This window comes from Narcine bancroftii, chromosome 5 (assembly GCF_036971445.1).
Source record: "Narcine bancroftii isolate sNarBan1 chromosome 5, sNarBan1.hap1, whole genome shotgun sequence".
Classification (NCBI taxonomy): Eukaryota; Metazoa; Chordata; class Chondrichthyes; order Torpediniformes; family Narcinidae; genus Narcine; species Narcine bancroftii.
The window spans coordinates 99628086-99654391 of NC_091473.1; the positions used below are offsets into that span (position 1 = coordinate 99628086).

A 26306-nucleotide genomic window follows, 5' to 3' on the forward strand; every position below is an offset into this window, starting at 1 on the left:
TCCATATACATGTATATGATTCTGTGTTGCATTACAAATAGAAATCATCAGTATGCACTGATGTGGAAAATGATTACATTTTATTTCTACTTTTATTTAGGAAACTATACGAAAACACCTAGATTTTTGTAGATAATTTGACCAGGTAAACTTCTGATCTTTTCCAAAAATCTCTACTCATGTTGTATTGAAATATTTTCTTCTTGAGTCAATTAGTGTGGGGAGCGTGGTGGTTTACATGTACATATTAACTATATTTTCATTCCTGGACTTCATTTTTACAGCAATAATGTCTTCCTGACAGCATTCTTTCCAGTTATGTTTCTAAGTAATTGAATTTATTCCCCTGTCCTTTTAAGCTTCAAACAACCGTCAACTAACCAAGCCTATTCTGAGTCAGATTTAGCATGCTAAATCATCTCCAAAGGGTGTCTGCATGAACAGTTGCAGTAAAGCATTTAATTCCAGAAGATGCTGCTAGTCATTTCCTGCTCTTCCACAACACTTCTATAATCTCCCTTTGGTCCAATTTATTTTTAAAATGTGTGGATTCATACTCCCTCAGATATTTTGAGCTTCCACACTTTGCAGAATAATTTAAAAATAAGACGAGTTTCATTTTCCATTTATTTGCATGAGTGTGTTCTGATCTTAACCTTGAACATTATAAATGCTTTAGTTACAGTTTGTGATGTTTGTTTTTTGGTTTGCTGCCACTCAGAATACCTTTCATGATCTCCAGACTTTGCAAAATGCAGTATAGCTGCTTAAAGTAGAAAAATCAGTAGCCAATCTGAATAATTCTGCACCAACCTCCACAGAACAAAAAACACATTGTAGTGAACAGATAATCAGATGTAACCATGTCGATTGGAGGGTTCATGTTGACTAGGACATCAGAAATAATTTCCCTGCTCTTCTGAGGACCCTGTGAGAGTGTGAGTGGAGACACTGTGCTCCCCTGCAAGGTCTTAACTGCCCACTCCCACTGCTCTGTTCAGAATTTAAAATAGCCAACTGTGTTATGACTGCAGGGTGGTAGTGTCTGTGTTCGGCAGTGGCCACAAGGCATTGCAACCTCTGGGAAGCAGCAGACTGGTACAAAAACCAGTAACATGGAGATCCCCACCCCACCCGCACCCCCCAATTGAAAAGGGGGTGCAGAGATGACCCCATGCATGGTGAGCATGGTGGCAGACCAGCGAGTGGTTCTGTGGCTGAAGGATACATACAGATGATGAGCTGTTGGCGATTTGCAGGTCAGGAACCACACAGGCTGCAGGTGACTTGAAATCAAAAGACTCACACCAGTCTGAAGGCTGCTGGAGAGTGGCATATGAAAACCAGGTATCCGAACTGGGATTCAAGAAGGCAAATCTACAGAAACTCAGTGACTTTGGGGGGGACAGGGGGACACTCTCTTTTGCTTCTTTTTCTTTGACTGCAAGGGTTGCCAGGCAATGCTATTAGTGAACCTTTGTCTGCATTACAGCAGACTAAAGGCAATTTTGTCTAATATTACATTTCTGTTTTATTACATGATAAAAATATCTGATATCACAGGATCGATTGATGACATCACTATTTGCAAATGTCAAAGATAGCCTATAATTGACACCTGATAACAACCAACACCAATGAAAGTAAAACATTCTATGTATTTGTGGTTGGCTTTCTTAGTCACTTTTCCAAGACCATGGCTTGGTTTGCTGTACAGTCATTTCACAAATCCAGGGGGATTCAAATCCCACTCCAGCTTCTTTTACAGAAATTTCTAAACTAATATGAAGTGAACATATGGAAGGAGTGCTTTCTTTCCAATTTTCATTTCAATCTTCAACTCTGTGGCTTCCTGCACCATTACAGTGAAGCCCAACACCTTCATCTGGGCATGGTGCAGCCCGTAAGACTAAATATTAAGTCAAGGTGAATGCAGATGCTGGAATCTGCAGTAAAAAAAATCTATTGGAGAAACTCAATGGATTAAAGAATATCAATTGGGTAAGGGTTGATATTTTGGGTCAAATTCCTTCATCAAGACTTTTCAACTATATCTAATAGACTTAAATGTACAAAATCAATTTATTAGAAACTATTTTTTATTCAATAAATATAGTATTGGTAAAATTTAAAATCTGAAGAGTTTAGAGCTCAAGCATTTCTCCTCCTCCTCCTCTCCCCCACCCCCCCCCCCCCCCACCCCTTCAATTCTACTTGAGCAGATTGATTTTTGGACTAAATATAGATTCACCAATTTCAAATAACTTTCTTTCTGTTGAGTAAGAACAGGTCTACCAGTTTTTCCTTTTTTTTTTAAATTATCTGGTCTGCTGTAAATATCCCATAGCCTTACCATTAACAACACATTATAGACACAAAGAAGCTTAATCTGATTTTAATTGCCACATGGGTCAACCCACCATGATGTATCAGAGAAATTCCCTTTGTTCCATCCATTCCCTTCTCCCCACCTTCTGTTCTACCCATCCTAATGTATTTTTCTTTCACGGTTCTGATGAAGAGCCTTGACATGGAAATTTTTAACTGTTTCTCTTTCCACAAATGCTGCCTGGAATGTGACTTTAGATTTCCAGCACCTTTATTTTGTTTTGTTTTTCACTGAAGAGCAATCCAATTACTCCCACTACTTCCTGTTCTTTCTCAGGATCCATTCATTTGGGAGAGTTTATCATCTTTTTATTTTGGGGTTATTATTGAATCTATGCCCAGCTACGTATCAATCCACATGTTTACAACTCCAGTGAATACTACTTGATATCACTGTCAGTTTCCATGTGTAGGCATGTCATTGACATTGAATGTAGAGATACATTTCCCAACATGTGATGTGTGAACAAAAATGCCATTTGCAAACCATGAGACAACATATGCTACAAATTAATTAGATAATGCAGGAGGTTTAATTATATCACTGAACTTTTAGGACTGTTTCTCTTCTTTATTTCATCTTGATGGCTTCAAATACCAAGATAATCTCTTCTGATCTAACAAGTAACACCCCATTTTATCCATACTTCCTGCAGAAATATGAGCCATCAGTCTCAAAGTCTCTACTCTCTTCAAAGCATTCAAGGTCTTCCTTGAACTTCAAAAGGGCACTTAATAAAATACTACATAGAAGTTTTGCACAAGTTATATTGGCACCTATTAGAGAGACATAACTGCCAAATGAAATCCAGAGAATCTGGATAAATAGATCATTTTCAGCAAACAATTTTTGGAATCCATCAGGTATCAGTTAATTACTTAAATAAAAGGATGACAACGACAGGTGGAAAAGCGCGTCACAAAGAGAACATAGAATATAAAAAGAAATTCAAAGAGGTTGAGCAAGTGAACAAAAGCGTGGCAAACAGAATTTTATATGAAGATGTTTGAGGTTAGATATCTTGGCAGGAAAAATGAAAAAAAAAAATCAAATAAATGAAGAAGGACCCAGAAGTCTGTGATATCAAGAGATCTGAGCACTCTTGGACATGAAGTACAGAAAGATATGCAAGAAAATTAGGAAGGCAAATCAACTGTTGCATCTTATTGCAAAGACTATGAAATATAAAGTAGGGGATTGCTTCCATGACCATGGTGCAAAAATGAAACCACACTTGGAAAACTACATTCAGATTTGGTCCAATGAAGTTCTTAGGAAACCTCAACAATATGAGATTATAACTGTTTCTCCCTCTTCATGTTGCTGAATCTACAGTGCCTCCATAATGTTTGAAACAAATACACTTTTTTTTTTCCTTTCTTTGCTCCTGTGCTCCATAGTTTTACATTTATAATCAAATAATTCACATTAAAGAGCACATTCCAGATTTTATTCAATGTTATTTGTGTACATTTTGGTTTGACCATGTAGAAATTATACCACCCTTTAGACATAGTCCCCTCATTTCAGGACACCACAATGTTTGGGACATTTGTGATCACTCAGATAGGTTTAGTTGCTTCACTGGTGCAGGTATAAGAGAACTAGGCTTGCTTCTAAGCTTTTGATTACCTTTGGAGTCTGTAGTTTCCATTTTTCTACATGAGAACCAAGAGTAGTGCCAATGAAAGTCAAAGAATCTATTATGAGGCTGTAAAACAAGAATAAAACAGCAAGAGACATCACTCAAACATTAGGATTACCAAAATCAACTGTTTGGAACATCATTAAGAAAGAGTGTGCTGGTGAGCTCAGTAATCGCAAAGGGACTGGTATTCCAAGGAAGATCTCCACTGCTGAGGACAGAAGAATTCTCTTCATAGTGAGGAAAAATCCCCAAACGCCTGTCCGACAGATCAGAAACATTCTTCAAAAGGCAGGTGTGGATATATCAATGACTACTGTCCTCAGAAGCCTTCATGTACAGAAATATAGAGGCTACACTGGAAGATGCAAATCATAGCAAAACTGGTATGCTTTGGATCTTGTGCAGTTCTTTAAGTCTCCACACTTTGCTCTTGCCACCACTCTAATACAGGGTCATCGCCATCTCATCTGTCCACAAGACCCTTTTCTAGAATTCTTGGCAAACTGTAATCTGGCCATCCTTTCTGTGGCTTGGCATCTTCCAGTGTAGCCTCTATATTTCTGTACATGAAGTCTTCGGAGGACAGTTGTCATTGATATATCCACACCTGCCTTTTGAAGAATGTTTGTGATATGTCGGGCATACATTTGGGGATTTTTCTTCACTATTGATGAGAATTCTGTCCTCAGCAGTGGAGATCTTCGTCAGAAGGCCAGTTGCTTTGCAATTACGGAGCTCACCAGTACATTCTTTCTTCTTAGTGATGTTCCAAACAGTTGATTTTGGTAATTCAAAGGTTTGGGCAATGTTTCTTACTGTTTTATTCAGCCTCATAATGGATTCTTTGAATTTCATTGGCACAATTCTAGCCCTCACATAGAAAAATGATAACTACAGACCCTAAAGGTGATCAAAAGTTTTGAAGTAAGCCTAGCTCTCTTATACCTGCACTAATTAAGCAATTAAACATACCCGAGTACCTACAAATACCTGTGAAGTCAAACATCCCAAACATTATGGTACTCTAAAATGAGGGAACTATGTATAAAAAGCACAAAAAGCACATACAAATAACCTTGTATAAAATCTGGAATGTGCTCTTTAATTACTCGTGAATTGTTTGATTATAAATGTAAAACTATGGAGCAGAGGCAAATAAAAGAAAAAAAGTACCTCTGTCCTGAGCATTTTGGAGGGCACTGTATGACCAACAGTTTCTATTATTATTCAAGTTATTATCTCTTTCTTTAAGGAGAGATATGAGTGCACTGAGGACATTTCAGAATTGATTTGCCGAATTATTTCGCTGAGTTGATTCACAGTATGGAGGATTACTTCAGTAGGAAAGTTTGAACAGGTTGGGGCCTTAACACAGTAGATTTTTGAACAAAGAGAGATTGTTAACAGGCAGCTGTTAAGAAAGTGGACTGAAGGCCAATATCAGAAATGCCATTATCACATTGATTGACCAAGTGAGCCTGAAGAATTGATCATGAATGTATACAACAAAAGAACATTTCCAATTAAAAATAATACATAACTGATATAATTGAAAAGAAATACAGCACATAAAATGTTGTAAATATATTGCTTTTGAACATTAAATACATAAACTATACATACCGGCTTTTCAGAGTTTTCCTTTGACGAATACTATGTTAAAACAAGAATGAAAGTCAATTGTTTAGCAAGGATATAAACCAATAAATGATCAGCTTCACAATTAAGTATTAGATGTATTTGGCTTTATTTTCCTGATTAAAAAGATGAATCATTTTAAAATCAATGTTCATAATGTCATTGCTTAGAATTTAATAGGTCTTATCCTTCCTTCCTGTGAAGCCAGCTCTCACTACCTAAAAAAAATTAGTTTCAGCTGTCCTACTCCAGTTCTGTAGAATTCGTTAACCACCACTCAGCAACTTTAAAATGTTGCACATGCAAGATCAGGAATTCAATACAGCAACATCAGCCTGACTCGGACAAAAATGCTGCTGATGTGCCACTGGATGACTTAGCTAAATGATTCTCCTGAACTATAACTTCATCCTGACAAAGAAACAGTAAAATTTTTGAGATTTTAGCACTTTATTATTCTTACCAAGGACGTAAAAATCTTCAGTGAATTAGATTTTGAGCTTCTAGTAAAGGAATTTTGTATACTGGAGTTGATTAAATACAGGGATAAATTAGAAGATCATTTTTTGCATGTGTAAATTAACACTTTTAATTGAAGGTTGGCAATATGGGAGAGAAATATTTAACCTTTGTGATGAAGTATCAATTTTACCTCTCTTGTTTGCTGTCCGAGTCAAAAAGAAAAAAACTCCCATTGTGGTATCATTTCATTAGCTACTACTTTAAAAAAAAATCAGTAACTACTGCATGCATGCAACATGCCGGTGAGTTCTTCACTTTAACTACTCAGGGACATAAGCAGCAGAAAGCCTCATGGTAATTTCTCCATTTGATTAAATACTAATCTTATTATTATTTCTATTAAAAGTGATTTATTTTAATTAAACATTCAGATGCAGAATGATTCTAACATTCTGCATTTTCATATTTATAACCAGAAGTATTAATGTAAAGAGAGTGCCCAATTACAGAGTAACACCCAATATTAATTAAATAATTTATCACAGAAGAAAGCATAATCCTTTCTGCATCTGTGTTAGAAATGTATGCTTCTTAACAATTGATAAAGACAACTTATTTTTTTATTAGGAATTTTTCTTCTCATCATAAACATTTCAGCAAAGGGAATTATTTCAATCAAATAATTAATGCAGCCACTTAATAATGAGTGAAAATCGTACATTAGGCCAAGGTAGGAATGGGGGCTTGATGGTCAGCATGGACAAGGTGAACTCAAGGGCCATTTCTATGCTGTATCTCTCCATGACTTTGTGACTCATTGAATTGGCCTCAGCTACTTTCATGTTGCTACTGACGATATTACAACTTGCCCATAAGTCGGTGATAGCAAAAGCCTGCAATAGAAAAATGACTTGGGCACTAGCAGAAACAAAATGTTGTCAAACACAAAACATATTTTCCACAATTATTTGCAGAAAGAATGGTGAAAGCCCAATGTTGCATGAGAAAAAGGGAAAAATGCAGATTATGTATTTTTATTAAAAATTGAATATTTTGTAAACATTCACACAAAAATGTTTTATTAGTATGCAAATAACCCCAATTTGCAATCATGCTACAGAGCTGATATCATACAATCTTATACAAACAGCTTTTATAATAACAAATTGGGTAATCATCCAAGAAATTCTGCAGTTCATTTTTTTTAATTCAAATTAATTTTCTTCCTTTCTACTATTATAAGCCTTCTTAATCAAAAGCTTATCATACTGTGATAGATTATGTTGTGTTTGTATTGTATATAGATATGATTTTGAGAGATAAATTGTGGCAGTTTTTTTAGTGTAGGTCACATACAAACACTTAAAAACAGATCTTATTTAAAATACTGGAGCTCTGCTCATGCGAGATAGTCCGGCGCCAAGAGCCTTTGCAAAAACTTTGGAGAGTGCCCAAGAGACTTCACTCATAGATTGATGTTTACAAAAAGGCAACAGATGAAAGAATTTGTCAGAGCCGTAAGCTGTCTGGAGTGGAACTTGCTGTTCTAAGAGTCATGTGGTTTTGCAATCAGAGAGAGTAAAACACCCTTTCTCTCAGACAGAGAGAGAGAGAGAGAGAGAGAGAGAGAGAGAGAGAGAGAATTCAGTTTTGCAGTTTTACAGTCAGCAGCAGCAGCTGGGACTGGAACAGGACAAGCTGGCAAGCTTTTGAAAAACCCCATTTGGAAGATGGGTTGTGAGTGCTTAGTTCAGCCTGGTCAAAGCCCTTGTGGTTCATGCAAGAGCAGAGGACTGACTGCCTAATGTTTCACTTGAAAGAAGAGAAACAAAAAGGAACTCTGTGGTGACTCTGGAGAACCCTGATGGAGCAAGTTTCTTCGGCAAGACACTGAAGTGGCTGGTTACTAGGAATCAGTTGTGGGTGTCCAGCAAATAACAAATCTCTCTCTCTAAAACCGAGAAGAACCTTTCTGAGCTGTAACTGCTATGAGCCCAGACGACCCCAAAACCCAGCAGCAATAAATATTCACCAAAACAAATGGCTACTTAAACAAAAGTTACTTTTAATCTTTAAACATGACTTAACAAACCTAACTTAACCCCCCTTCTAATTCTAAGCGCATGTGTATGCAAGTTCAGAAAAATTCTTGAGTTCACAGTCCAATCTCACTTCTCATTCCTCCAAGTTTACTGGTTGCAGGCAATTCTTATACTGTACACAGAATTTAACATTTATGACGTACACCAGGCTTTGGTGCTGGAAAGGTAAATGGCTACCGCTCAGGAAGGTTCTTGTCGGTTTTAGAGAGAGATTTGTTGTTCACTGGACACCCACAAATGATTCCTTTTTAATCAGCCACTTCAGTGTCTTGCTGACGAAACTTGCCCCCTTAGGATTCTCCAGATGATAACCTCTTTCTTTCAGGTCACCAGAGTGCCTTTTTGTTTCTCCTATTTCAAAATATTAGACAGCTAGTCCTCTCTTCTTGTGTGTACCACAAGGGCTTTGACCAGGCTGAACTAAGCACTCACAACCCGCCTTCCAAATGGGGTTTTCCACAAGCTTGCCAGCTTGTCATGTTCCAGTCCCAGTTGCTGACTATAAAACTGATCTGTCTCTCTCTCACACAGAGAGAGAGAAAACCTGTGAAACTTTCTCTCTGCTTGCAAAACCACACGACCCTTCTAGAACTGCAAGTTCCACTCCAGACAATCTGTGGGTCTGACAAGTTCTTTCACCTGTTGTCTTTTTGTAAACAATAATCCATTAGTGAAGTCTCTTTGGCACTCTCCAAAGCTTTTGCAAAGGCTGTGGAGCCGACATGTCTAATATTAGCAGAGTTCCAGTATTTTAAATAAGATCGGTTTTAAAGTGTTTGTTTATGACCTACACTAAAAACCTTGTCCCAATTTGTCTCCCAAAAATGTATCTATATTCTGTCACATTACAATAGACAATAGGAGCTGGAGTAGGCCCTTCGGCCTGTCGAGCCAGCACCGCCATTTTACAGATCATGGCTGATCACTACTATCAGTACCCCTTTCCAGCCTTATCCCCATAACCCTTAACTCCTTTGCCCACTAGAGTCTTATCTAACTCTCTTTTGAACATAATCAGCGAATCTGCCTCTACCACCCTCTGTGGCAGAGCATTCCACAGATTCACACTTCTCTGGGTAAAAAAATGTTTTCTCATCTCCGTCCTAAAGGACCTACCCTGTATTCTTAAACTATGCCCTCTAGTCCTCATCTCCCCCATCATTGGGAACAAGTAATCTGACTTCACCCTGTCTATCCCCCTGATAATTTTGTATACCTCAATCATGTCCCCCCTCATCCTTCTAAACTCCATCGGATACAAGTCCAGTTTTTCTAGCCTTTCAGCATATGTCAACCCCGCCATACTGGAACTAACCTTGTAAATCTGCACTGCACACCCTCTATAGCTAGTATGTCCTTCCTCAAAATTGGAGACCAAAACTGGACGCAATACTCCAGGTGGGGTCTCACCAGGGCCCTGTACAACTGCAGAAGGGTGTCTCTGTTCCTATACTCCAATCCCCTCTTTATGAAAGCCAACATGCCATTTGCCTTCTTCACAGCTTTCTGAACCTGCATGTTAGCCTTCAGTGACCGGTGAACAAGTACACCCAGATCCATTTGCACCTCCCCATTCCCTAGCTTGTCTCCATTTAAATAATACTCAGCTTTCCTATTATTGCCCCCAAAATGGATAACTTCACATTTGCTCACATTGAACGTCATCTTCCATTCAGCAGCCCACTTCCCCAATCTGTCCAAGTCCCTCTGCATTTTCCTGACATCCTCCTCACACCCCACACCGCCACCCAGTTTAGTGTCATCTGCAAATTTGCTCATAATTCCCTCATCCAAATCATTTACATAAATTACAAACAACTGAGGACCCAATACCGATCCCTGCGGCACTCCACTCGTCACATCCCGCCATCCTGAAAAAGACCCGCTTACTCCAACCCTTTGTTTCCTATTTCTTAACCAATTTCCTATCCATGTCAGCACCTTACCTCCAATACCATGCTCCCTGATCTTGCCCACTAGTCTCCCGTGCGGTACCTTATCAAAGGCCTTCTGGAAGTCCAAATACACCACATCCACTGGCTCTCCCAAGTCCACCCTCTTTGTCACATCCTCGAAAAATTCCAGAAGGTTAGTCAAGCATGACTTACCCTTAAGGAATCCATGCTGACTAGCCCTTATACTATTATTTCTGCCTAAGTGTTCTGCTATTACTCCTTTTATGATAGATTCCAATATCTTCCCCACCACTGACGTCAGGCTGACGGGTCTATAATTTCCCGTTTTCTCCCTCCCTCCCTTCTTAAAAATCGGCACCACATCAGCCACTCTCCAATCCTCAGGGACCTCCCCCGAATCTATGGAACTTTGGAAAATGTCGACCAGTGCCTCCACAATTTCCATAGCAACTTCTTTAAGCACCTTGGGATGCAGCCCATCAGGCCCTGGGGATTTATCAGCCCTCAGTCCCAACAATTTACTCACAACCTCCTGCTTCTGGATCCGGATATCCATTAGATCCCCTACTTCCCCAGGAAAGTTCCCCAAGTCTCTTGATACCGCATGACCACTACCCCCTAACTGACCATAACCTATATCCTCCTTGGTGAAGACAGTTGCAAAGTATTTGTTAAATTCCTCAGCCATCTCCTTGTTTCCGGTAATAATTCCACCCTTTTCCATTCTTAATGGACCAATTTTAGACCGAACCAATTTCTTCCTCTTCACATATTTAAAAAAGCTTTTGCTATCCTCCATTATATTATTTGCTAATTTCCTCTCGTACTTCATTTTCCCCTCTCTTATGACTTTCTTAGTTACCCTCTGATGCTCTTTGAAGGTTTCCCAATCCTTTAACTTCCCACTCCGCTTCGCTATCTTATACTTACTCCCTTTGGATTTGATATTGCACTTGATTTCATTAGTTAGCCACGGCTGCCATTTGCATCTCCTAGAGCCTTTCCTCCACTTTGGAATAAATTTGTCCTGAATCCTGTGAAAAATGTCCAAAAATACCTGCCATTTTTCCCCTGTTGTCCTCCCAGCTAGTGTATCTTTCCATTTTATTTTGGCTAGCTCCTCCCTCATAGCTGCATAATCCCCTTTATTTAACTGCAGTACAGATGCTTCCGACTTCCTTTCTTTTTCCCTTTCTAATTGCAGCCCAAAAGTAACCATACCATGGTCACTATTCCCTAATGGCTCCCCTACATCGAGGTCACTTATTAACTCTGCGTCGCTGCACAGCACCAAGTCCAGAATCGACTTCCCCCTGGTAGATTCCTCCACTAGCTGCTCCAAGAAAGTATCTCGTAGACATTCAATATACTCACTCTCGTGTTCCTGCCCCCGTCTGATTATCCCAGTCCACCTTCATGTTGAAGTCCCCCATAACTACCGTATTGCTACCACTTTGACATGCCACTCTTAATTCCTGATTTATACTTCTACCGATATCTGAGCTACTTTTCGGAGGCCTGTAAATGACCCCCATTATTATGGTCCTCATGCCTTTGCAATTTATTAATTCTATCCAAACAGACTCTACCCCACTGTTTCAATGTCTTTCCTTTCAAACGCCTGAATTTCATTTCTTACCAACAGAGCTACCCCACCACCTCTTCCTAACTTTCTGTCTTTTCTATAGGATGTGCACCCGGGAACATTTATTTCCCAATCCTGCCCTTCCCGTAGCCATGTCTCCGTTACTCCGACAATGTCATAACCTCCCATTGCCATTTGCGCCTCAAGCTCATCCATTTTATTCCTTACACTCTGTGCATTCATACACAATACCTTGATACCATATCTCCTTTCTCCCTCCACCTTTGTTCTCGATGCACTTGCCCCTACTCTATCACTTTTAGTTCCCTTTTTCCTTATTGTTTCACCGTCTAATGGAACCACCCCTATATTCACTCTCCTATCTGCTTCCCTATCAGTCCTGTTCCCTTCCCCCTGCCAAATTAGTTTAAATCAAATCCGACAGCATTATTAAACCTAACTGCCAGTATATTGGCCCCTGTTGCATTCAGGTATAAACCATCCCTCCTGTAGAGGTCTTGTCTTCCCCAGAAGAGATCCCAATGGTCAATGAACCTGAATCCCTGCACTCTGCACCATTCCTTCAGCCACACATTTAACCTCCTGATTTTATTATTTTTGCCCCCACCCACGCTCAGCACAGGTAGCAGCCCCGAGATTACAATCCTGGAGGTCCTGCTTCTTAACCTTCTTCCGAGCTCACGGTAGTCCCTCTTCAGGATCTCCTCCTTCATCTTATCCACGTCATTTGTACCCATGTGTATCAGGACTTCTGGCTGTTCACCTTCACCCCCCAGGATACTCTGAACCCTATCCGAGACGTCTCGCACCCTGGCTCCTGGGAGGCAACACACCATACGGGAACACTTGTCAGGTTCGCAGAATCTTTTGTCTGTTCCCCTAACGATGGAGTCCCCAATGACTACCTTGTTCCCCTTCCTTCCTTCCTTTCCTCGCTACCAGTTCCCTTGGAAGGGTCTGGGTGATGGTAATGCAATTAAATGTCAAAAGAAATTGGTCAGAATCCTCATTGGAGAGTTATTACATGCTATTTCATGGTCCAGATGCCTAAACACTAATTCTTGCTACACATCAGCAAATGCAAATTAGGAGTTGTGAATAGCATTATCAATGAACACCCCGAATTCGGACCTTGATAATGGAAGTAGGGTCAACGATACCGACACCAAAGAGAGTTCAGCTGAGTGCACTGCCCTGAAGAACTCCTGCAGCAATGAATAGGAAGTAAAATGATTGACCAACAACCATCTGACTTTGTATGAGGTATGACTTCAATGATTGGAATGTTCTCCCCTTGATGCCCCAATTTCAGGTTTACCAGTGGTCCTTGTTGCTTCAAACTAGAGGTCTCCAAAGTGGTCGATATCGACTATCAGGGGTTAATGGGACCATCCAGGGGCTCGATAAATGTCCGGGTGGGTGGGGGGGTGGTGATCGAAAACACCGATGGATCGATAATGCAAGGGGGGGCAGTCCATTTAAAATAGCACCTCCACACCATCCCAATGAATGGGGTAAGGCTTACCTGCCATGAACCTTCGTGTGTCGCTGTCACGCTTCACCCTCATCGTGCATGCACCAGCCAGACATGGATGGCCTGCAGACCCCGGGACACTGCACTTAACAGGTCAGTTCCCTTTCTGCCCCTTAATTTATCCTCCATTTGGGGACGTAGGGCCTACACCCCCAAATGAAGGACAAATTAACGTCTGGCAAGAGGTGGCACCAGGTGGAGGACAGAGGGCCCAAAAGCCGGACTGTCCAGCATCAGGATTCCATGCCTGGGGATCGACGAGAGACCACATACTCCCTGAAGGGTTTGACTGTCTAAAAAATTTGAAGACCCCTGCTTCAAACAGTCAAATATCTCCTCACTGTAAGTGCAGTCACTCTTTTCTCACCGCTGGGAATCAACTCCTTGTTCCATTTTCCATCAAGGCTGTGATGAGATATAAAGTAAAACAAAAGTCTGCAGATGTGTGACTGTAGTAAAAACACAGAAATGCTGGAGGAATGCAGCAGGTCTCACAGTGTCCATAGGAGGTAAAGATCTGCTGCGTTCCTCCAGCATTTCTGTGTTTTTACTGTAATAGGATATGGAACTTCAAAAACACTCCATTGGGCACAAATGAGCAGGTTCGTAGTGAGTAAATGACAACTTCCATCATATCTTTATACCTTAAATATTAAAAAACAATTTCTACTTAATGAATGTGAATTCACCTTTTCATAGATAGTTTCTCTTTTTCCGGGTGATCAAACCAATTGCTTTGTGGATGCTTTTTCCCAGTTAGGTAGTACCTATCCTATGGTTAAGGAATAAACATTATCAAAAGTTATTAAGTTTATGAAAAATTCTAGCTTTTGTGGTCTTATCACAACTTAAACATGTATAAACTGTAAAGGAAAGAAAATCTTGCATTTAGATACTTGCACAGCCTTTATGGCCATGGAAATTCAAATGAATATAAGCAATACAATAAGAACCTCCATGTAATTTTTTAGGCACATTTCTGGAGCTGTGGGTTAAATTTCCAGATTTTCATATGGCATTTGACCAAACGAAGCAAAACTGAAAGTTCATACCTCCCTGAAAATAGTGACACAGGTGAAAAGAGTGGTGAAAAATCCATTTAGTCTGTTTCTTAACCATTCCACCAATGTGAACATTTTGCCCTTTTAACAGCCTTCATGATTTTAAATGCCTCTGTCACATCACCTCACAACTTCTGTTTCAAGTATAATATATGTAGTTAAGAAAAAGGTAATTAAAATCTCTCATCCAGGGCCACATCTGATAATCTCTCTATGCAGTCATTAAATCCTTCAAACCTTTCTTACCAATTGCTACATGGAACTGAGCACAGTACCTCAACTATGTCCAAATCAGTGTTTTATAAAGGCTCACCATGGCATCTTTGCTTTTGTACTTCATGCCTCCAGATCAGGGAGGATCACCAGGATGCTTTAATTTGACTGCTATCTAGAGTGTCCAATTGGAAATTAGGAAACAGAACGGTATTTCGGATCGAGTCTGGGTATACTACTCTTATTTAGATTGATCTCTTTTGAAGTTCTGACAAAGGATTCCAGACGTAAAACATTGCTTCTCCTTCCACAGACATGCAGCATGTCTCCAGCAATTTCTATATTTTTTGTGTCATAACTAATCTCAATTCCAGTAATGAATGACAAATCAACAACCAGAAGTTTGTGATTGGGATAAAATTAGCTCTCGGTCATAGAGCATGGAATAGGCCCTTCGGCTCAATTCATCCATGTCGACCATGTTGGCACCTGTTCCATACACATCCTTCTAAGCCCTTCCAAACCATTATATGTTCAATTGTTTTTTTTTGAACATCAAAATCATATCCACTTCTCCAGTTTCCTTTTGTAGTTTGCTTCAATACAGACCAACCTCAAATCCATCTTATATCTCTCACATTAAACCTATTGCCCTCTAGTTTTAGAATAATTAATCTTGGGAAAAAGACTGAGCATTCACTTTATCATTGCCCTTCATTAATTTTATGAACCTCAATAAGGTTGTCTCTGGCACTCTAGGGAAGCCATTCTCAACAGGGACCACAGCACATTTAAGGGGGTCCATGGACTGAAATCATATTTTTTTTAAATGTTTTTTATGTATTTGGTTGGAGAGAAATATGGAAGCCAAATAAACTTGGCTATTTCATAGGGGTCCACATTAACTTTGAGCAGTCTTTTGAGGATCAAAGCCAAAAAAAAAGTTGAGAATGGCTGCTCTAAGGAATAAAGACCCAGCCTATCTATCCTTTCCCTTTAATTCAAGTCCTCTACCCTTGGCAATATCTTGGTGGTACTTCTTCCCTTTTCCTTTTCAGGTAATTTATTTGGGGGAAAAATATTTATTTATTATCAACTTGCATTTCTTAAAGCATCTACAGAAGATGCAGCTTGTCATTATAGAAAATTTCAACTATTTTCTAAGAACTCAACCCAACCCCCACATAGAACAAGTTTCCTGTTTCATCAAATAAGGATACTCTTCCTCCTGTAACATTTTCTCAATAGCTGCTCTATTCTCTTCACTGAGAGAACTATCCAATGTCCATGACTGTAAAAAGAAAAAAAAAACATCAAATCAAAATAATTTCACATTTATTCTTTAAACAATGTCAAGTCAACTTACCATCCCGTTCATTGCTGTTTGTTGAAGCTTGAATGAACATTTTACTTTCATCAAAGATGTAATTCACCAAAAAGCACAAGCTTGGCTTGAAATACCTGACATTTAGAACATTAAAGGATAATTCATTTGAAGTATTTAAAGTTGGATGGATACAGAGAAAACATTTCCTCTACTAAATTAATCTATAAAGGGCAGTGTCGTAAGATTAAAGTCATATAATTTGGGGGGGTGTATTCAGGAAGCAAACATTTTCAGTAAAAAAAAAACAGAATTGTCTCACCTACAAAATGTAGGATGTGGGGTCAAATAAAATTTGCAGGATGAATATTGACAGCTTTTTTTTTAAAACCAAATGGCTATCAAAAAATATGGATTAAAAAGCAGGTAAATGGATTTACCCAATTGGAACAAGTTAAAGTAGGTGAAACCCCAAGTACTATAAATATGAATGTATTAGTCAAATTTTGTGAACCAAATTTTAGGGCAAAATTTAGGGGGTCAACTATTACACGCATACTATTTCTGCCCGCGATAAGTGTCTTCATAGTTCGAGGTGTCAGGAGCTCAGATGGCTGGGTGGAACCAGGTGGCAAGTCCACGTTTGGGGCATCGGGAACTCAGATGGGCAGGCGGCTGGGACCAGGTGGCAAGTCCACGGTCAAGATGTCAGTAGCTCAGATGGGTGGGTGGCCAAGACCCAGACAGGAGTCCTCAGCCCAGGCATCACGAGCTTCAGTGGGTGAATGGCCTTGGCTGAGGGGAGAATCCACAGTTGAGGCATTGGAAGCTCCGGTTGGTACGTGGTGAGAGCCAAAAATAGAGGGAGTCGACTTTTACATGGCATCGACTATTACATGTGTATGAGTGGTATTACTTCATATTCCTCAGATGGAAAATGTTTTTTGTTTACTTTGGAGAAATACAAAAATATAAATGCTGGCATCTTAAGCAAACAATGAGTTGCTAGAGGAACTCAGTGGGACAGGTAGCAATCCATGGGTAGAATTTTTCAGTCAATCAACGTTTTGAGTCAGGACCCTTAATTGAGAATAAAGTGAAAAGAGGGTAATACTTCGTATAAAATGCAGTGAAGGGGCTAAAAATTGATACTGTATTGAATAGAAGGTGGGAAAGATAGAAAGACAGGAAGAGGGGATACCAGGGTGAGGGAGTGGTGGAGGTTGAAGGCTTGGGTAATAGAGAGAAAGAACAGGAGTTAGGTTTAAGGCTATGTAAGTGGAATAGAATATTTTATCCCTCATTTCTCCACAAGATAGATTTGTTCAGGAAACCTAGTGTTCTGTTTGTGGGTTTCAGGTCTCCCAATCATATTCACACATGATATGTCTGTCCTCAGGCTCATGCATTGTCAGGGTGAGGCTAGATACAAATTTGAGGAACAACACATATTCCTCCTGGATAATCTTAAACCTAACAGCATGAATATTGATTCGTCACATTTCGGGTAACCCTTACCTCTATATGGTTCCACTGTTTCCATCTCTTCTTTACCTGCTCTTCTTGTAACTCCTCATCCACACTCGCATGGTCTCTCCCCACTCTTGTCTCTCCACCTCCCGTTCAATGTCTTATCACTTTCTGATCCATTCTCAGATTCTTTCCCCTTTCCCATGGGAAAACTCACTCCTTGTTTGTCTTGAAAGAGGGTCACAATCTGAAAATGCTGACTGACCATTTCTAACTATGCATACCTGTTGAGCTCCTTTAGCAGCTCATTATTCCCTTTGTACTTTGTTTTGTACAAAATGCTTTGCGTATTTGGACAAGTTAAAATAATCGCTCAAAAGAGAAAGCCTCAATATCAGAAGCATATACTTCTGAAAGCAATTAAGCATTATTTTACACTGTTTCAATATGAATGAACATTTCATGTCCGCTATGGTAGAAAATCATTGATGTGCAAGGGAAAAAACCTTAAAAAAATGAAAACCTACAAAGGTGTACACAAAATTTGCACACATTTTCAATGTACAGGTTTTGAGAAAATTAGAGGTGTTGAGAGACAGATATAAATTACCCCATTTAAATTAAAGGCAAAGTAGTCAACTTAAATAAAATGAATTGTGATGGATTATATTTTTATATTGTATATAGATATGTTTTTGAACCAGATTGTGGGGGTAGTGTAGGTCACAAACAAACACTTCACAAACAAATCTCATTTAAAATGCCAGAGCTTTGCTCAAACCAGACAGTTCAGTGGAGTGATGGGTTATTGTTTTGAAATCAACAGATGAACAGACTCATAAATTTGGGTCCAGTGCCACAATGTCTGGTTGCAGTTTGCTGTTCTAAGGTCATGTGGTTTTGCAAGGGGGGGGGGGGAAATGCGAGAGAGAGAGAGAACTGGTTTCTGCATTCATGGCAGGCAGGCAGTATGTTGAAACCCCATTTTGAAGACTGGTTGTAAGTTCTGAATTCAGCCTGCTGAAAACTCTTGTGGTACATACAAGAGGAAATGGCTGGCTAGAGTATTTCACCTGAAATAAGGGAATCAAAAGGAATTCTGTGGTGACCTGCAGAAGAAGAGGAAAACTTTGATGGGACAAGTTTCTCCGGCATCTGAAGTGGCTGATCGGAGGGAATCAGTTTGTGTGTGTCCAACAAGCAACAGATCTCTCTCTAAAACCAACCAGAATCTTCCCGAGCAGTAACCAATTACCTTTAAATTCTGTGCACAGTATAAAAATTGCCTGATACCGGTGAACTTGGAAGAGTGAGAAGTGAGATTGGACTGTGAATCAAATAACTTTTCTGAACTTGTACACATTACATACATACTTAGAATTAGAATGGGATTAAATTAATGGTAGTAAGTTAAAGTTTGATCCTATTTAAAGAAAATTAAAAGTTACTTTTAAGTAACCATTTGTCTTGGTGAATTTCTATGGCTGCTGGATTTTGGGGTCCCCTGGGCCCATAACAGAATCCAATAATAAAAGCTGCCGTTGCCTCATCAATAATTTATTTACAAGGTATTTGCTTTTCAAGTGATTATCATACTTTAATCACAAAGTGCAGAACTTATTTCTACTGTTCTACCTTTAAGCTAGACCACACATGTCAAACTCTGGCCCGATATAATTATATTTGGCCCGCAAGATCATTTCAAAAATGTATTAGAGGTGGCCCGCCCTGCAGCGAGAGCCGATGCTGTTTTTTGGTAATGTCACCCCCACCATCCTCCCCCTTCATTGCACATCCTTCCCCATTGTAACACGAGAAGTCTGTCGATGTCATCAGCCGGCAAGCCAGTTGGAAGGCTCCCCGCACAACCAGTCACTTCTCCCACCTGTCAAGCGGTGCGGCGGATGGGCGAGCGCCTGTGATTTCCTGTCAGCGCGACGGGCATGGCAGGCTGCGCACGGCCCCCGGGCAGCGCGAGCCCCACGCGACTGGCACGGGATGGCCCTTCCACAGCGCGAGCACACTTCTCCCGGTTGCCACGGCCTTCAGCGCTTGCACCCGCGTGGACCCCAGGGACGGCTGGTTCGGCCCTGCACGTGAAGAGAGAGATGGTGGCTGTCCGCAAAGGCTGATCGGCAGCACGCTGGGCCTGAGTAGGTGGGTAAGCAGGGGTGGGCAGAGGGTGTAGGTGAGGAGTAATGGGCAGAGGAAGTTATGGTGGTGCGAGGGGCAGTTAGAGGGAGGGATGAGTAGAAGGAGGGGTGGATAGGGATGAGGTAAAAGAGGAAGGGCAGGGCAAGTAGGGTAGGGGTGATTAGAGGGTGAGAGACGGGTAGAGGGAGGAACAGGTTGAGGGGAGAGGCAGTAGAGGGGCGTGTATAGGATGGGGTGGGTAGAGGCAGAGCGAGTGGAGTGAGGGGTGAGTAGAGGTAAAGGACTGGTCAGGTAGAGGGATGGTGGGTCAAGGGTGAATAGAGGCCTAGAGCCTGAGGAGTGAGCAGGAAATGCTGAGTCCTGATGCAGGCCAAAATGGACACAGCTTGTGAATGCTGACTACATCTCCACAGGGACCAAATATGTTTCCTTCAGGTCAAGCAAAGGGTGAACTTGAGCTACCTACTCCTGACCTGTAACATTATCCTCCTAAAGTTATATCCTAAAGTTTAACATTACATATGTTGAAAGAAGAGAAAACATGCAGATGTTGTTGAAAATTTTCAATAAATATTTAGTTCGGCCCTCGACTAAGTTTTTAATTTTGGCCCTCCGTGAATTTAAGTTTGACACCCCTGAGCTAGTTGGTCAAATATAAAATAAAATGAACACCTGTAATCCTTTCTTGCAACAATAAGACACTTTGGACTTGACTAGAAAAAGTCGTGCCGCTGAATCTGAAATCAATTTATAATGACTAAATATTTATAATTTAGACATTTTAACTAAGTCCTGCATCTTCAGGATGTATTTATAATGACTCAGCTAGTTATCGTGGGTTCATTGCAAAAAAAATTAAAAGAATTTCATGTGCTACATTCTAAATGATTTTAAATTTAGTATTACATGACAATAATGGAACTTTTTTTTACATTACCTATAAAAAAAATGTAAACTTAAAAGAATTGACCACAATGAAGTTTTAGTCTTACCAGAATGCCATTTTTACTTCTCCAGGAGGAATCCAAATAATGGTCCTGCAGGAAACCAGGAACTGTACCAGTGTCCTCACTTAAACACAAAGACATTGTTTCATTTGTCTTCACCACCACTATGAGGACGTTAGTCCTGAATCAGACACTTGAACAATTTTAATTTAAAGGCATGCTCAACATTTTTTTTTCCCAGCAGAACGATCTGGAAAGCCAGTCTGATTGAGAGGGTTGACTCTCCTTTTTCTGGTAGGGACTTTTGCTGCAGCAACTGAGGTGAAAGTATTCTGTTGTTGGAAGATAAATTATTTGGAGTCAGTTTGGAGATCTGTAATTCTGAAAAAAAAGCTTTGGAGATCATGGAGAGAGTGAGAGATTAGGAAGACTTTCTTCATCAATGAGGACCATCAACAGTCATCAGGATTACATATAATGATCAAGAGGGAAAAATTCCCATTATCGCAGTTGAATGCTCAGTATTTACAGCATTGGTTTGTCGGTGTGGGTATGGTGTAGTCATTGGTGGCGTCTGAGATCATACAGCACAGAAACGGGCCCTTCATTCCGTGACTAAACTCACAATCATATATACAAATCCATTTACCAGCATTTGGCCCATAGCCGCCTAGGCCCTTGAAATTTGCATGATCAGCTAGGTAAGAAATGTTACAAGAGGAGTTCCTCCACCACTTCGTCAGATAATGAATGTAAGATTCTGGATGAAAAAGTTCTTCCTCAGACTTTCTCTAAACGCAAACCTTAATTTTAGATACCTCTTCAATGGAGAATATTTTCCCACCATCTACCCTAATTTTGTATTCCTCCATCAGGTTGAAACCAAGCCCACTCCAATCAATCTCCTCAAAACTGAAATCCTTTATCCCTAGAAATCACATTCTTCCTACAACGCAATAACCAGACCTGAATACAATACTCCAGCTATGGCCGAACCAATGTTTTATAACCTCCAGAACCTTTCAGGGTCCCTTGTATATTGGCCCAGTAATGCTGCTGCAAAACAATGAATGTTGTGACACATTCATGACAATAAATTCTGCTTCTGGCCTTCCTGTCCCTCAATACTCCCTTGCACCTTTGCGTCAATTCTGTATGCCTTGCCTATATTCGCAAAGTGTATACCTCAAACATATCAGGATTAAATTCCATCTGCCATTCCTCTGCCCATTTTACCAAATGATCAATATCAGCTTGTTGCCTGTAACTGACCACCTCACTATTAACTGTGCATAAAACATGATCAGTTATTGTTGAATGTAGTGGGGATTCACTCTTTGCAGGGAATCAAAGAGGGTTAGGACTTGGTTTCTGCAGGGTTTCTTATCATGGGAAAAATCAAATTCACTAATTGTAGGTTTGCTAATCATGAGAAAATAGTTCTTAATAATCTGAGGGGATCTTACAAATTGTTGCTGAAGAGAGGGAAGCAAGTGTAAGCATTCCCATCTTCCTTGCATTACTAGAAAAGACTGCTGGAAAAGTTCTGATTATCCTGCATAAGCTACATTTGACCAATAGGATTTCTTGGTATTTAAACCAGAAGCATCAATGCAAAGGTTGGAAAATGGATAAAATCTGAAATATATTCAACTTTAAGATTTACTAAAATTTGAAGTGGCGTGTTCTAGTATACATTTGAGTTTGAGTTTTATTATTAAAAAAAACCATTTCACACCAAAATTTAAGTTGTTGAAATTCTTTTTAATCATCATTGCACTGTATAGCCAATTGCCATAGTTGGTAGAAGCTAATTCATGTTTTGCAAATTGTTTTATCAATTTAAATTTTAAGTACAGTTCACATTATTTTTCAATTAATCAGATTTATCTACACCAAGGGACTTCAAACAGACAATTCCATCCCTGCAAAATGAAAATATTAAACATAGAAAAAATAATCTCATTCAGTGACATTGTTCATTTGGAGCTCGGCCAGTGAATCCTTCAAAGCATGTCAGAGTTTTACTGGAGATCCATGTAATTATGGTAAAAATGGATGAGATTTCTCTAATTTAAAACTATTAACCTAATTTTCAGTTCCACAAAGCTAATCAAAAGACAATTTCAATCATATTTTCTAAAAACTTCAAAACTGAATTTCAACTTTAGTTTTCTTTGACAACGTGCTTTAACTTCATGCAGTGTTACATGGGTTGGGAGATGGAAAAGGATTAAACTGCAGGGGCATATATATAAAAAAAATCACACAGTCCTACTACCTGGAAGGGTCTGTTACCATGCTGTATGTCCAAATTTAAATTTAATTGTTAATGGGAAAGTTATACAAAAGTTTCTTATTTAAAATTAAATCTAAGATACATACATTTCTGGTTCTTGTTTAAGCACAAATTCTTAGGGATCAGGTCATAGTTGTAGGGAAAAATAGTTAAATGTTTCAGGTTGATGATCTTTGCTTGAAATTTTTTATCTAATGAAAGGTCATGGGTCTGAAGTGTTAAACTCTGCTTCTCTCCATCAAGGCCGTTTTGCCGAGAATTTGTAGTATCGAGTTATTTTTCTTTTGAACCTAAAGGGGGTATTTGCATAATTATAGAACACAAGTTCATTCCTCCCCAAAAGAGAGAGACAATCCTTGGGACTCCAGAAATTAAAAGTCAAATAGATGACCAAGAGTCTATATTCCGTGATATGTTAAAGTACAGACTATTTAATATTTTGCTTGTAAAGGTTGTCTCTTTAACTCCTTGCTTCCTTTAACGTTTTATCCAAAGCTGAGCATTAGAAAGCTTGAAGGGCTCAACCCACATAAGTTATCAGTACAGCATTATCACTCAGGCTCAATAGGCAAATAAATGCATGGCAATGTTTAAACATGAGTGGACAGTTCATCTGGATAACACTTATCCCTCAACACCACCTCGTCGCTTCGATTAATGCTGTAGAAACTCACAATACGCAAACTGGCCCCCGTTTCCGCGACCGAGCATTGAATATTACTGGAAATGTTTGGGGAAAATGCGACCCAAGCCTTTTGGGCTTGACTGCTGAAAGAATCAAGTCCACTTCCAAAGTGGTGACCGTGTGGTCCCGCCGGCCGAAAGGGCAGCAGCAGCCTCCCTGGTTTATCAGGTAGAGGTTGGGGGGGGGAGGGGGGCAGTGGCCGCAGCACGGGGAACGAGCGAGCCCCGCTACGCCCAGCTCCCCAACACACCTCTGCGCCGCGTTCCTACACTCCCTCGGTCAGCCAGCACACCACCAAACATAACGTCTCCTCTTACCCGAGGCTGAGCTCTGCTCCATCGCCTTCAATATCAACATCCACTTCTTCCGCCATGTTACTTCCGGTCACTAAGAGCAAGTGGGTTCGGCGTCACTTCCGGTGTCGCGCGTCCCTTTCACGACACTCAACCCGGAAACCTTCCGAGTTTAGAGGCTAGTTTAAGAGCGCGCCTATTAATCATATTCAAACTCCTTTGCTACTCATTATACCTCTTTAATTTTGAACCCATCCATATATCCCAACAAATTGAACATTTTAAAACGGTTTTTAATTGGTGCTGAGCAGTAATGCGTTTTGCATTTATAAAAGCCCGCGTCCGATGAATGGTCAACAGGCTCCTCAAGAACTGAACGAGTGTTGCTAACAATCGCTTTTTAAATTATTTTCACTTTTGTTACATCTCAAGTGTGCACTTAAACTTAGCGATGAGGATCTCATGGGCTAACTGATGCTAATTTAGCATTGGCTGCGAAAACAGAAAATGTATTTTTTTTCCAGGCCTGAGCTGCCAATTGTGAGACTTAAAGCCACTAGATTTACTAACTAAGCAAACAGCATTAAAACAACACACACATGCGGACCTCATAGGAAGGCATCCATAATGAAATATTACAAATGTAACATTTCCCAGTCGGTCTCCAACTCCTGGTGGTAGCACAATATCACTACATCCCCTTTCCTTGAAATGTTTAACCAAGCATGACACATTAATACAGTATTCTTTAAATTTAAAGTTCAACACAAATGTAACATGAACATCAGCAGCACAAACTTTTAAGAGCGCAGTTCTTTTTTTTCCATTTATAGATTCAGTCTGTCAGGTGCTTTGACAACTCGTGTGGTTCTTAACACTTACGGCGGCTCTGCTACTCTCTAGTGCAGGGTGAATCCTCTACATTTATCTGTTCCTCCAGTATCTCTGGCATTTTCAGCAGGGTCCTTCAATTCCTCCTCAGTATTTGACCCTCTTCTGTTCTGACAGTGTAGGATCTTTGATTTACTTCTCCTAGAACAATAGCCTTTTTGTCCCAAGTGTTAGATTCTGTTGTGCCAGTAGCCCCAAGCTTATCTCAAACTTGTCATCATTTGTCTTTTGTCTCTCTTGCAAAGATTTTTGTTTCCGATCGACATCTTGTTTGGGTCTGGAGAGTAGGGAAATGTGGTGCATAGTTATGTCAGCAAGTGACATGCCATGTTCAAGTGGCGAAGCTCTGTAACTCAAAAGAGCTAGATATGGATCTGAGCCACTGTCTAGTGCTTTACTGAGCATCCGTTTAACGATGTAAACTTGTTTCTCTTCTTTGCCATTTGACTGTGGATGCAGAGGACTTGAAGTCACATGTTGGAATTCCTCTTCTGCAAAGTTCTGGAATTCTCTACAACTGTAACATGGTCCATTGTCACTGTAGACAATTTGAGGAATTCCCTGTCTTGCAAAGTTTTATTCCATATATTGGATCACACAAGCAGTAGACATGCTAGGAAGCAGCAGTCCAAAATTGCATGTACTTGCTTTTTGTTTTAAGCATTTTTTTTTAAAGTATCAAATTTCTCTCCCTGCAGCTGTGTGTGTGAGTGAAACACATACCTCTCAAAGGTTTCATTGTTCTTTGGTGAATATTGTTCAACAAACATCTCGATAACCTTATCGAATTTGCTCTGGTCATCTGCCTTGGCAAAAACAAATGTGTTGAAAACCTCTAGAGCTTGAGATCCCACCACTGTAAGTGGCATTGCAATCTTCAGTGTATCCAGGTGGCTATCAATTCCAATTGCTTGCAGCTAAAGCATAAACTTTTGTTTAAGCAGCCACCACACGTGTTCAATATTTCCAGTCCTCAACATATATTTTTCTGTATACAAATTTTATTACAATTGTTGTCATTGTAGTTGTAAAATTTTAAAATTAAGTATTAAAAAAAATTTCCAGTCCAATTTATAGCTTGTAAACCCTCCATATTTTCTCTGCCAATATCGACTGTTACTCACTATGCACAGTGTGGGATTTTTTCTTTCACTCCTATGCACAGTAGAACTTGGCTGTTTCTTTCACTCCTGGCTGTTTAAGTTTTGGTTTATGCTTTATAAAACTGCACGATGATAGCACAAAATATCTTACATTTAATACATTGTTTGGCTGATACTTCTGTCTGAGGATGCCTTTTGGAATTTCCTCAGGTCTGGAAGTGTTCCACAGGACAATGGAGCACATCACAGGAAGGCATTCATCTTGAATTTACTAAAGATGCAACAACATTCCCCAGATGCTAAAAACTCTGTCTCTGACTCCTCCTGGTGGGAGCACTACATTCCCTTTCCTTGAGATGTTAAATTAAACATGACTCATTAATACAGTATTTTTTCAATTTAAAGTTCAACACAAACTTAATATCAACATCAGCACCACAAACTTTTGTGTGCAGTTCATTTTCTTTTATAGATTCAGTCTGTCAGGTGTTTTGACAACTCGTGTGGATCTTCTTGACATAGGTGTTGCCTCTGCTGGTCCACTACTGTCTAGCACGGATGGTGTTTCGTC

The 26306-nt window shown here is 39.9% G+C and overlaps 1 protein-coding gene across 5 annotated transcripts in view; it reads right to left on the bottom strand.

Annotated features, from left to right (window-relative positions):
- The window catches only part of mysm1 (Myb-like, SWIRM and MPN domains 1), a 107221-nt gene extending 83309 nt beyond the window's left edge, over positions 1-23912 (bottom strand). The window contains exons 1-6 of one of the 5 annotated variants that reach the window (XM_069938498.1): positions 23766-23816; positions 20691-20796; positions 20510-20588; positions 15790-15860; positions 13985-14062; positions 5661-5690 (exon numbers count right to left, since the gene is read on the bottom strand). In XM_069938498.1, the coding sequence (XP_069794599.1) occupies positions 5661-5690; positions 13985-14062; positions 15790-15860; positions 20510-20588; positions 20691-20796; positions 23766-23805 (404 nt within the window). In that variant the 5' untranslated portion in view covers positions 23806-23816. Of the gene's footprint in view, positions 1-1232; positions 1488-5660; positions 5691-13984; positions 14063-15789; positions 15861-15935; positions 16031-20509; positions 20595-20690; positions 20797-23765 lie in introns of those variants that run through there. The other 4 variants (XM_069938499.1, XM_069938500.1, XM_069938501.1 and 1 more) reach the window with 4 other exon arrangements.
- Positions 23913-26306: the final 2394 nt, after the last annotated feature.